The sequence below is a fragment of the Eulemur rufifrons genome, chromosome 6 (assembly GCF_041146395.1).
Source record: "Eulemur rufifrons isolate Redbay chromosome 6, OSU_ERuf_1, whole genome shotgun sequence".
NCBI lineage: Eukaryota > Metazoa > Chordata > Mammalia > Primates > Lemuridae > Eulemur > Eulemur rufifrons.
Genome location: NC_090988.1, coordinates 30,668,363 through 30,681,241, shown reverse-complemented (window position 1 = coordinate 30,681,241; position 12,879 = coordinate 30,668,363). Strand labels below are relative to the sequence as shown.

The 12,879-nt window shown below is 35.4% G+C and overlaps 1 protein-coding gene across 12 annotated transcripts in view; it reads left to right on the top strand.

The window, feature by feature from the left end:
* YAP1 (Yes1 associated transcriptional regulator) overlaps positions 1-12,879 on the top strand; it is a 112,380-nt gene that overhangs the window by 81,777 nt on the left and 17,724 nt on the right. For 3 of the 12 annotated variants that reach the window (XM_069470934.1, XM_069470926.1, XM_069470927.1), the window contains 2 exons: positions 8,028-8,221; positions 11,182-11,229. In XM_069470934.1, coding sequence (XP_069327035.1) covers positions 8,028-8,221; positions 11,182-11,229 — 242 coding nt within the window. The remainder of the gene's footprint in view (positions 1-8,027; positions 8,222-11,181; positions 11,230-12,879) is intronic. The other 9 variants (XM_069470935.1, XM_069470928.1, XM_069470929.1 and 6 more) reach the window with 3 other exon arrangements.

The window sequence follows — 12,879 nt, the reverse complement described above, 5'->3', positions numbered from 1 at the left end:
GCTACTTGGAAGGCTGAGGCAGGAGGATTGCTTGAGCCCTGGAGTTTAAGGTTGCAGTGAGCTAGGCTGACACCACTGCACTCTTCCTAGGCTGACAGAGTGATTTACTCTGTCTCAAAAAAAAAAAAAAGTTTAAGACCACCAAAGTCACCGAATGATAATTTAAACTAATAATGGCTTGTGTTATTAAAGCCCCTATTATCAAACACACACCAAAAAAACCTTACTTAAGTTTTAAAAGAAAACTATGTTTCAAGTTGCTTTTTTGTATTAGCTCTGAATTAACAACAAGCATCTCACAAAATATGCTGGAGAAGAGGAGCCATTTGGAGTTGCTTGCCACCTTTTCTGCCAACTCAGAGATTCAGATACAAGAAACAGAAAAAGAGAGTATGGAGTTTCTAAGGGAAAAGTCAAATTGGAGAGTGGTTCAGATTTTTTGTTTTGTTTTACACTCATTTTGTTCTGCTACCCTAGTTGCTGAGGTCATTTTAGATCTAATTGTGGGCTTGCTTCCACTTGGAGATTCTCCTGTGTATTGCTAATAGCATCCTACTAATACTAACTAAGGAAAGAAACTCTTTCAAGATTTGTTTATTCAACAAATGTTTGAGTGCCAATTTCATACCAGGCACTGCACTAGCCATGGGGTCAGGGACAACCTACTAAATAAGTAAATAAATCATTATAGAATGTGTTAAGTACAATAAAACATAATAAAAAGAGGTGCTGTGAAAGGAAATAGGTAGGGTGGTGGGAACCTACTTGCACCTTGGTGGTCAAGGAAGGTTTTTAGGAAGAGGGACATTGAGGGATGAAAAGCCAGTCAAACTACAGACTGTATGAAAGGACCAATTTTGTGTTTATCAGTAAAAACTCTAAGGTATATATTTCTTCTAAATTATAAATTCCCCCAGTGAAAGAGCATGAATAGTAATAAAATATATGAAATTATAAAGGAAGCTGTTATTAATGGACCTGTTTACTCATTAACATGAATTCATGGTGGCAGGTAAATTTTAAATGGAACTCCCCTTCTCTTTAGAGCAGTAGTCTTATCATCTGAACTTTCTTTCCAAACTAGACTTTAAACTTTATTTTCATAGTGGAAGGGAAAAACATGGTTTTACTCTGGGGACAGAGAGCTGAAAGCTAGTTAACACTTTCTCCCTTTTCTGCCTCACCTCATTTAGCAACCCCTGTATCCCGCCCCCAAAAACTGCTTACTGGGATGATGAAGAGAAAATGTTCAGTTGGGTTTTTTCATTTAGTTCCATCCACAATTGTATTGTTTGAAATATACCATTACAATGAATTTTTATGCTAATCTTTTGATAGATGGTTGAAGGAGGAAGAAATTGGATTGATCTTAATAATATTTATCAATATTTTTGCACAAAGATGTGAATACTGTAACCCAGTTTTTCGGGGGTTGGGTGTTTGGGAAGGGAGAGAAGTGCAAAGTATGATGGGAGAGATTATTTTGTTTGTGAGAGGACCTATAAAGCAGGATCTTAGAGCAGCTCAACTGTTCCCACATATTGGTCATTAGGGAAACGCAAATCAAAACCACAGTGAGTTATCACTTAACTCCCATTAGGATGGCTAAAATAAAAAAGACACAATAACAAGTGTTATTTTGGAGAATGTGGAGAAATTCGAACCCTCATACATTGCTGTTGGGATTGAAAAATGGTGCAGCCACTTTGGAAAATAGTTTGGCAGTTCCTCAAAAAGTTAACCATAACATTCGCATATGACTCAGCAATTTCATTCCTAGGTATATATGCAAAAGAATTGAGAACATGTGTCCACAGAAAAACCTGCACGTGAATGTTCCTAGCACTATTAGTCACAATAGCCAAAAAGTGAAAATAACCCAAATGTCCATCGGCTGACAGACTAACAAAATATGCTATATTCATATAACATAATACTGTTTGTCAATAAAAAGGAGTGTAATACAGTTATATACTATTAATACAACATGGATGAATCTTGAAAACAGTAAGTGAAAGAAGCTAGTCTCAAAAGGCCATGTATTATTTGATTCCATTTGTATGAAATCCAGAATAGGCAAACCCACAGAGACTGAAAGTAGGTTGGTGGTTGCCAGGGACTGTGGGGAGGGACAGTAGAGAGTAAACTGCCAGTGGATATGGGGGTTTCTTTTTGAAGTGATGAAAATGTTCTAAAATTAGATAGTGGTGATAGCTGTAGAGTTCTATGAATATATAAAAACTACTGAATTGTACCTGTTACAAGAGTGAATTTTATGTTAATTATTTCAGTAAAAAAAACTATTCCTGGGCATGGCATTGTCATTTAGGTACATAACTTAGTTGGGAAACATCTTATGCATATTGATGATAAAAAGATGTATTCAGTCATTAGGCCTTTTGCTCTTTTTGTAAGAGACAGCTTTTTACTGTGAATCAAATAGTAATTTTCACTAAAAAACTATCATTAAAATCATATTTAAAAACAAAAGAAAAAGGGAAAATGATACTTAAGTAGATAAATTATGCTGATTTATAGTAACTTTTTGTAGATGATTCAGTCACTGAGGTCATATAGTAAACACTTGGAGCTAGCAATGAGTGTCCTGTGTTGTTTTTTTTTTAACTATTCTAAAATGCACAGATGGCCTATTAGTTTGTGTTTTTAGAAAAGCATTCATTTCTTTTAGTAAGTCTGTTTTATAATCTTGAGTTTACTTGTAGGTGTGGGGAAAACCAAATTTTGTTTGTAAATATTGTGAACAAAGCTATACTTACATGTAAATATGCAATGTCTGACATTTGATAAAATATTAAACAAAGTAAAAAGTGCATTTGTTGTGAGAGATTTTACATAGATTAATAATTTGAAAATTATTTCTAATTTTAAATTTATACTTAAGGTTACTAGAATTGGATTTATTATCCCAAAGTTTATCACTAACAGATCTGTAATACTTTGTAATATTTCAAGGTTTTGAGGTTACAAATTATGTAAACCTGAAAGTTTTCTGAAGTTTGGAAATTCACATGTTTAGAATGAAACCTGGGAAGAGATCTATGGTGATGACCCCTTTTCTTTTCTTTTTGAGAAAGTCTCTTATTTTTCAGTAATTGCTGAGTCCTTGGTTTTCTACCATAAAGCTGTCAGTACTGATTTGTTAAGTAAAACTTAAAATAGTTACTATTTCATAGTCCAAGAAGCACAGACTTTGCATTTAAAAATATAGCATATTATAACTTTTTGAATTCTTACATTTTGTAGGGTTTGGTTTTTTTTCTCTTTACCTTTTAGAAATTTTACTAAAACTGGAAACATTGCGATTACAGCAGTTGATTACCCAGGGGAAGAAGTTGGTAATGCTGTTTTCTTTTCTTTCCTTTTCTTTTCTTTTCTAGCTACCCTGCCCCCTTTCCCCAGGAAACAAAGCCTGTTTTGTTTCTTGCCTGCTTGTGAGGTCTCTGCTGCACCCCATGTGGGTGCATTGCTCTGTGCTTTGTTGAAATGCTTAAGTTACTCAGAAGGTAAAGAACTGGATGCTTCTGGAGAGGAATAAACCCCAGCTTCAGTATATAAACAAGGTTGTTTGAACTGGTCATTTAAGTGAACTCTTTATATGGAAACCTTGTAGTACTGTTTGTATCCATAGGTAACAACATTTAGGTAAACACAGCCAAAAGTGCTCACCATAGTCACCAAACTATTTCTGGTACATACTTTGTGCAAGTTTCTGCTTAATTCTGTGAACTGGTTCTTCCTCCATCTTTTGATATATTTTGATATCTTAATTTTTCTCATTCTATAATTTTGAGTAGTCAGATACACTTAGATTTGAAGAAGACCTTACCAACCAATTCAGTTTGTCATCAGCAATGACTGTTGTCATTAATGATTACTGCTAATGGTATCTAATTCTGGGAAATCGGTGAGATGCAAAGGATACTTACCTCTTTATTTTCATGCACTTTTGTTAGTGTCCAATTTGTTTTCACAAAGAATGTATATTACTTTATAAATAATTCCTTAAATGTTAATAAAAAATCTAATGTGAAAAGTTCAAAAGCTTTTTCTAATGTTTCTTAACGGATGAAATATTTAACAATGTGTAGCTCTAGGATCTGTTTTGAAATCAATCATGTTTTATAATTCCAGTGCTCCTCAGTTTACTAATAGCGTATTTTCTCACAGTTTTATTTTTTTAATGTAAATTGCTTGGAACTGAAAATTTTTTTCCCCAATACTTGTTTGTTCTAGGCCTCAATTTATGACATGTTCACTATACGTAATGTGTCTCAGATCAGTCTCCCAATTCATGTTTAACTCATGCTATCAAACCTGACATAGCACAGTGTGTAAAATGTCTCTATGTGGAAATATGTTGAGTGTTCTATTGAAATGGCAGGAACATGTTTCACCAAAAGAGGAAGATCCCATTAGCTCAATCTCTACTGCCTATTTTTTCTATTTAAGTGCTATAGGAAAGATGTGCATGCATGTCTTCATGAATCATAGGAATACTTGGAAACAATGAATGGTATGATAAATGGGAGTGGGGGGGAGACTGTGTGTGTGTGTGTGTGTGTGTGTGTGTGTGTGTGTGCGCCCGCCCATCTGTCTTTCTCTGGGGGTGGAAGGAAGTATGGAAATTCCAGGGTGGTATGGGAATCATCAAAGTATGGGTGATTATCTGCAGAAGTCTTTCTACAGAAAGAACTAGAAAGGACTGTTCTGGAGGAGAGAGCCAGATGAACGTTTATGGAGCACATACTGTTCCAGGTATATAATGGAATACTCAGTCCCCATCATGGCTCCAAAAGGGAGATGTTAGTATCCTCAGGTGTAGTTGAGGAAAATGAGGATTGAGTGAGTTACTGAATTGGTATACCCAACTGTAATCCATTTTGCTTGACTCTAATGGCCATCTTTTTTATATTATACTATGGTACTTGTCATTTATACATATATGTTGGTGACAGATACAAGCAGTTTTATTAAATGAAGTTGTTGGTGCCTGGCAAATGTTAGCTCTCAAAAATTGTTGGCTTTTTTTCCTCTCCATTCCCCTATAAAATACTAAACTATAAACCATGAGAATGAAACTTTTAGCCACTTATTCTTTTTATAAAGATGTTTCCAAAGTCTTCATGAGTCAGTATGATCTTATTTTTGCCATGAAAGAGATTAATAAGGCTTGGAACACGATTGAGCAGTATAACATGTTTTGACATCCCTTCTCTGTTCTTCCATAAAAAATATTAAAACAAGATAACCAAAATGACACAACAGGTAATAATTTTTTTTTTTTAACTCTATAGGTCAGAAAATAAAACCACACAAAGCATTGAGCATGGGCCGGGCGCGGTGGCTCACGCCTGTAATCCTAGCACTCTGGGAGGCCGAGGCGGGTGGATCGCTCGAGGTCAGGAGTTCGAGACCAGCCTAAGCAAGAGCGAGACCCCGTCTCTACTAAAAATAGAAAGAAATTATATGGATAACTAAAATATATATATACAAAAAATTAGCCGGGCATGGTGGCACATGCCTGTAGTCCCAGCTACTCGGGAGGCTGAGGCAGTAGGATCGCTTAAGCCCAGGAGTTTGAGGTTGCTGTGAGCTAGACTGACGCCACGGCACTCACTCTAGCCCGGGCAACAAAGCGAGACTTTGTCTCAAAAAAAAAAAAAAAAAAAAAAAAAAAAGCATTGAGCATGGTGCTTGAGGGCTGCCAGGTTCAGCTTCTGAGGATATCAGGAACTAAAAGTGTTAGGAATAAGGAAGAAATACATAAACAGGCTCAATGATAAAAGCCAGGCATACAGCTGACCTGGCCCTGGCCTAGTACAGACATTTACAAGGATTTTTTTTTAATTAGATGAGGTTGAGCTCTATCACCCAGGCTGGAATGCATTGGGGTGATCATAGCTCACTGAAGCCATAAACTCCTGGGCTCAAGGGATCTTCTCACCTCAGCCTCCAGAGTAGCTAGGGCTACAGGCGTGTGCCACCACACCCGGGTGATTTTTTTATTTTTTGTAGAGACCTGCTATGTTGCCTCGGCTGGTCTTGAACTCCTGGCTTCGAGTGATCTTTCCACCTCAGCCTCCCAAAGTGTTGGGATTACAGGTGTGAGCCACCACGCGCTCAGCCAAGAAGCATAAAAATATTTTCCTAAATAGCTCATGAGTTAAATGTAAGTCACAGTAGAAATTATAAATATTTGGAATAGAACAATTTTGAATTATACTATTTCAAAATGTATAGCATGAATTAAAGCAGAACTTAAAGTTATTGACTGACATCCTCCAACAGAAGATTTAAACTAGGTAAGTTCAACTCAAAAATTAGAAAATGTAGACAAATTGGAGGGAAAAATTAAGAACAGAAAAATAGAAATAAATTAATAGTGCCATCTTATATTAACTAGTGGCTCAGAAAATCGAATTGAACTAAGGAATTCTGAGAGAGGTTGGTCTGTAATTTTTCTTTCTTCTAGTATCCTTGGTTCTGTATCAGTGTTAATGCTGGCCTCATAGAAGACTTGGGTAGTCTTGAGCCAGGCATGGTGGCATGCACCTGTAGTTCTGGCTACAAGCTTTAGGAGGCTGAGGTAGGAGGATCACTTGAGCCCAGGAGTTTGAGGCCAGCCTGGGCAACATAGTGATACAAGAAGAGGGAGGGAAAAAAAAAAAAAAAAAGAGTTTGGCAATCTAAAGAGAAATTAGGATTTCTGTACCGTGGGTCTTAAATAGTTAATTTTCTGCCTCAGTGAATAAATACTCAACTTACATAGAAATGGTTCATTGTTTTGTTTTGTTTTTTTCTAGCACACACTTTGTGCCAGATGCTGTGCTGGGCACTGAGGACACATACATGAATAGGATACTGCCCTCACTCCTGTGGCACTCAAGTGTAGGAGAGTTATATGAATTTATAAGCAGAAAATTAGAATCAAATAAGAAATGTTAGTAGACAAAATGGAAAAGTTCCCAGGCAGTTCCTTGAAGCCATTTGGGTCTGGGGTTTTCTTTGGTCAGTGTGTGTGTGTTAAACATTTAGTAGAAAATGTCCCAAAAATTTCAACTTAAAAAGTTGAATATGTGTCTGTAAAGGTATATCATTCTTACTAACATTTTCACATAAAACTTCCATCTGCTCTGAGGTTAATCCACAGTTTGATCAATGCCAGCCATATCAGTGACAGAAATTCTCCAATATAAAAATCCAGTCCATTTCTAACTCCTAAATGATGTATTACAGATTCAGCTAAAAAAAATTTCTTTTTGACCACCTGGGCTGTATGCTGGTGATACAGTGGTGTCAAATGAGATATATCTCTGTCATCCAGATACTTGTAGACTCGGTTTGATACAAGCATGCATCAAATCATTTTGATCTACTTGATTATGGATATACATATAGAATATGAATATATTAAGCATTGATTATTTTGATAGGATTTACTGCTCAGAATGCTCTCTCAGTTGCTTTGGGGGATGGGTTTCTAACTGAATTTGTATATTTTTTGTAATAAGTAATGTATTTGCATCATTGAAACTTCAAAAGTTTTAAGTAAGTCTCTCCAATTTAGTCTTTTAGTCATCAGTTTCCCATCTCCAGAGCCAATAGATATTAGTTGTTTCTTAGTTGTTCTTCAGTTCATATCCTTTGGATAGGCAATGTATATGCCCCACCCCTTTTTTTTGTTACACATTCTATTCCGCACTTTACTATTAACTTAAGGTCTTAGAAACTGTTCCATATCGTTGCATATTAGAAGTATCTCTTGTTTCTTTGCTCTTACAACTGCCTTGTATCTTGTAACAATGATGGTGACAATAGTAAGTTAATGTAGCCATTGTGATATTGATGAATTTTTAAGTTACTTCAATCTTACTACCAAAAAAAGTTACATTGAATATCCCAATTGCTTTTGAATAACTAAATCATCAATTTCTCTTCCTTAACTAGTTTTTTAGGACAGATCTGTTAGGTTTTGTTTTTGTTTGTTTTTTTTTTTTTCATTTCAGCCATGAACCAGAGAATCAGCCAGAGTGCCCCAGTGAAACAGCCACCGCCCCTGGCTCCCCAGAGCCCACAGGGGGGCGTCATGGGTGGCGGCAACTCCAACCAGCAGCAACAGATGAGGCTGCAACAACTGCAGATGGAGAAAGAGAGACTGCGACTGAAACAGCAAGAACTGCTTCGGCAGGTGAGGCCACAGGTTAGAAACCAGCCTTCCACTTTTTGGGGTTTGTTTTCCTACATAATGTGGGCAAATTTCATTTTAGTATTTATTAGTAACAGAGGACTATTCTCTGTAAAACTGGAATGACACGCAGAAGCATTCTATCCAGCTCTGTCCTTGTCTTAAGTTTTTTGACTGGCCTTTGACCACATGGAATGTATCTTACAAACCTGTATCATAAAGAACTGTTTTGGCTGTGGTCATGTGGTTGAGCAAAAATTGAAGGAAAGAAGGATGCCTCCTCAAATATACATGGAATTTTAGGTTACTGTATTTCTGAGGATTTTCACTAAGGGAGAAACTCCGGGACATCAGTTGGGGAAAAACGCCTTTTACTTTAAATGAATTATTTTTGTGTGTGGGATATACCAATATGTCACTTTTCAAATGACAAATATATTTCACTATTTCTGAGTCTAAGAGTTTTTATCTAAAACATAATAAAAGTTATCTCCAAGTTTAGAAGATGCCAGTATACCTAAAAATTACCTGCTTGTGGATATTTTTCATATTGAGAAGGGTAGGACCTAACATTAGGGAGCTTGAAGCCCTTTATCACCATTTCTGTCAGTTTTCTTTCAGAAAGTACTATCAGTCTTTATGTTCCATAAGCGTAGATAATTCTTCATCTCACAATTAATTTTTACTTTATCTTGTTTCAAAGTGGTTAAATCTAAGTTCAGGTATTAGGAATGTGATCTTGCGTTAAGTAGTATAGATATTTAAAATTTTCCATATAAAATTTTTTTGAGTAGATTATAAAAACATGATATAATAGTGATAAAGTATACAAAAGGCAAAAGTATACCGAAAATAGAATCTTCTTTTCCCTGTTTTCCTAGTTCTCTGGGTGTAAATAACTATGAGTTTCTTCAATTATTTTCTCCCCAGAAATATACATGTCTTTAAAAACATAAAATACATGTATCTATACTATTTTTTCTTACCTAAATCATTGTGGACATTTAGCAATCATTATGCCCTACATTTCTGTTACCAGAATGTAGGCATTTAAAGATCTATTTTTTAAAAGGGCCATATTTTAAAAGTATCACTTTGAGTGTCCAAGAAAATAACATGAACTCAATACTAGCTGTGAACTCTCAATCAGGATTTGAGGAACTCCAGTACCTGAGAAGTTAAATTAAGCCATGGAAGCCTAGACAGATTCACTTTTAAACTGTGCTCTGTCAGTATAATTCTAGCGTGTTTGACATCAAGGGTAAGCCCTGATAGAAGGAATAAGATAGTATGTGCCAGCATACAATGTCAGGAAGTTATCAGGGCTCAGGAAATGCTACTCCAAAATATGGCGCTTCGACATGATGAACTAAAGCAGCAGCCAGAAGTTCTCTACCGAAGTATAGGATGAGGCTGTTCTCCAAAGTTTCTTTATCTACCTAGAAACCAGACCCACCAAAAAGGAACATAGTTGTCTTCTATCCCTTCCCTGAAATTTCGTTAACCAGAGAAGATTGAAACTCATATCACAGAAGAAAAGACTGAAAATTAAGCACCACACCTAGAGCCCAGACGAATTTTGCCCAAAGTATTATTGTATGTTCTCAGATCCCATTCAATTTCCAAAGAATTATTTACAGACTGTTGTCTGTGCTGTGGGTCCATTCATTCCTTCTAAAAATCATTTACTACCTTCAAAATGACTACATTTCCTCCATCTCCTTTCCCCTATGAAGAAGAGTGTGTAAGCATTTGGACCTCACTCAGTTACCGGGTAATCATTCTTAAGCAATTTCTCCATGCTTATGTATATTAAATAAATTTGTATGCCTTTTTCTGTATTAATCTGCCTATTTTCAGTTCATTTTCAGCAGACGTTTAGAGGGTGAAGGGGAAGCTTTTCCTTTGGTTCCTACAAAGTGGTCTTGAAAGAAATGTTTCTTTATCTGCCATAAAGAAGATGGAGAGAGGAAGCATATTGACAGTTTTTTATACCTCTAACTGACTTTCTAACAAATTACTATAAAGGAAGAGTATTTTTCATTTAGATAAAAGTGGTGCTGGAACAAAGTAGCACCATCAAGAATATAATTACATGGTTATTAGCAGAAATAAGGCAATTTAACAGTATGTGTTACATAACCTGTTTTCATTGTTTTTCATTTTGTTACTATTAGTTGGTCTAAATAAATACAAATCTTAATTTCACATATGAATGAAGACTATAAAAATCAAAAAACTTTAATAAGAAAAATTCTTTCATTGCTAATGTTAAAGTCTTAACTGTTTTAAGATCATTTTTAAAGTTTAGAAATGGAGCTATTCATCATTTTGTTGTATGCTATAGATCAGCCTGGGGTTTTTTGGTGGGCAAAACGCTGCTACTTGTAAAACTCTTCCTTCCAAAGAATTTTTCTAAATCTTATTCCTACTCTGGGTGATGGGTCCTGGACAGAATAGCTTTACTTCTTTTAAAGGTAACTTCTGTGTTTCTTCTTTTATACATACTATGTTGTCTTTTCTTATGTTGAAGTGATAGACCTGCTTTATTCTCATACTAATAGTCTATTTTTAGATTTGCTTTGTTTTGTTTTTGTTTTTTAGCAATCAGTATAAATTCTATGTATCTTAAGTCTTTTGGCTTCCCTATGAACTTCCATTGACAGTTTCTCTTATACTGAAACATCAAATGTATTTTACTTGCTTTATCTAATACTCAGAAGCAAAGAACCTACCTGACCAATATCAAATTTTATTTTAGTCTTGCTGTCCTATCCTCAATGCTGTTAAAACTTCTGAGGTTTCGTCTTATTACGTGGTGACTCCATTGGCTCCTATCTTCCTTAGTCTGCTTCTTGGGTAGCTTGGGAATTCTGTGCTATGGTGATATGTCTGGATACAATTTGTAAGTCAGCCTACATAGCCCAACCATGTAGCTTAAAGTAATTTTTATCCATCTTATTTTTTACTCTTAGGCAATGCGGAATATCAATCCCAGCACAGCAAATTCTCCAAAATGTCAGGTAGGCTCTCATCTGATGTTTTAGCATTGGAAAAAAAAAAAAAAGATTAAATTAGGAAGGAGAGAAATTTATATTCCAGGGGCTTGTGCTCACTGAAGATTAGCCCAGAGTATAACCTTGAGCCATCTTTCTGCTAAAATACTTACTTAACATTGCTGTTCCCAGAAAGTCTGTACTATCTGCTCTTTCCCCATTCCTCCCAGAGAGTTTCTAGTGTTTATTTTGATTCTGTGGAGGTCTTTTTTTTATTTCATATTTGAAATGTATTATATCTCAATTGTGCATCCTGTCAGCCTCTGGGTGTGCCTAATTATTATTTGAATAGCTTAAAATAGTATTTATAATGATTTAAAGGAATTAATAAATTGAACAATAACAAAGGTAGTACAGATTATTTACTTGGGTAGGGTAGTTTAGGAAATCTTAGTAAGAATCATGATACTGTGAGGAAAAGAAAAATTCTTTCCAGTGGACATTCCAAAGGAAGAATGTCAAAATTATCAAAAGAGAAAGGATCTGCCTGGATAGGGTTTCAGGTTTCCTTGTTGGCTTTTATCAACATTTCTCCCTGATGAACCTCAGGAAGCACTCGCTGTGAAGGCATCTTATTATTTAGATGGAGAGATTGTGGCCATTTTTTCTTCTAACACAGATCTGACTCATGGAAAGAATCTCATTCTTGAAACTAAAGAGATTCTGTGTGTTTAGGGTCCACAGATTAGAAGAAATTGGGAGCTAGAGAATTATTGTGTTTCTCTTGGGCAGAAGCAACCATAAAACACCTCACATTCTGTGTAGCTCATTCTACACTAGGTTTAGTAAGTGCATTGATTTAGAATCTGCTGTAGAAGTGGGAGTTGGCAGAATTGCATCATTTTATATACTTTTAACTTGTCCATTGGAGCACCATGCTGATAAAGTCAGATACCGGCCTTATAGAGACCAGTTAACTTTCTGAGAGGGAAAATCTCTTCTTTTTTGATCTGTCTCATAAATATCTCCATGTAGTCAAAAGACCAAGTAAAGGGTAACTCATAACAAGTCATCTTCACTAACAGAGAGCATAGACATTCTTAGGATGAGGAGCATTGATACCACATTTGACTGTGAAGAGTAGCATAGCATTGGATCTTTAAAGTGAAGATATTTTTTCTTTGCCTTTTCTCTGAAGTGTTTCTGAAAGAAGGCTTTTATTCATGATAAATGAAGTGGAATCTAATATAGGAGCAGAAATTAACTCAAAGGAGATTTGGATTCAAGTAAAAAGTCTTCCATGCCAAAAGTGGGTGTTGAAATTATTTCTTTTTCTGTTTTTTCCTACTTATCTTAAACCTTATATCTGGTAAATAAATCATATCCTTCTAGGTCTTTATTTCGTAGTTGAAGGAGTAAATAGTTGCTGTTATTAAAATTATCACCAGGAATTCATGGACTTTTTTTAATAGTAAAGCTTTAGAAAAGGTAAAGCTTATTAGTTATAAAAATTCTAAGATATTAAAATTAGAGTTACTTAGATTTGCCTAGGCCAGAGCAAGAAATCTGAAAGAAGTAGACTTTTAAAAATCTACTTTTCATATGCTGGAGATTAAAATATTGATTGGTTACATATGTTTCCGTTGTCAGTGCATTTACCTGGTACAATTATGAAAA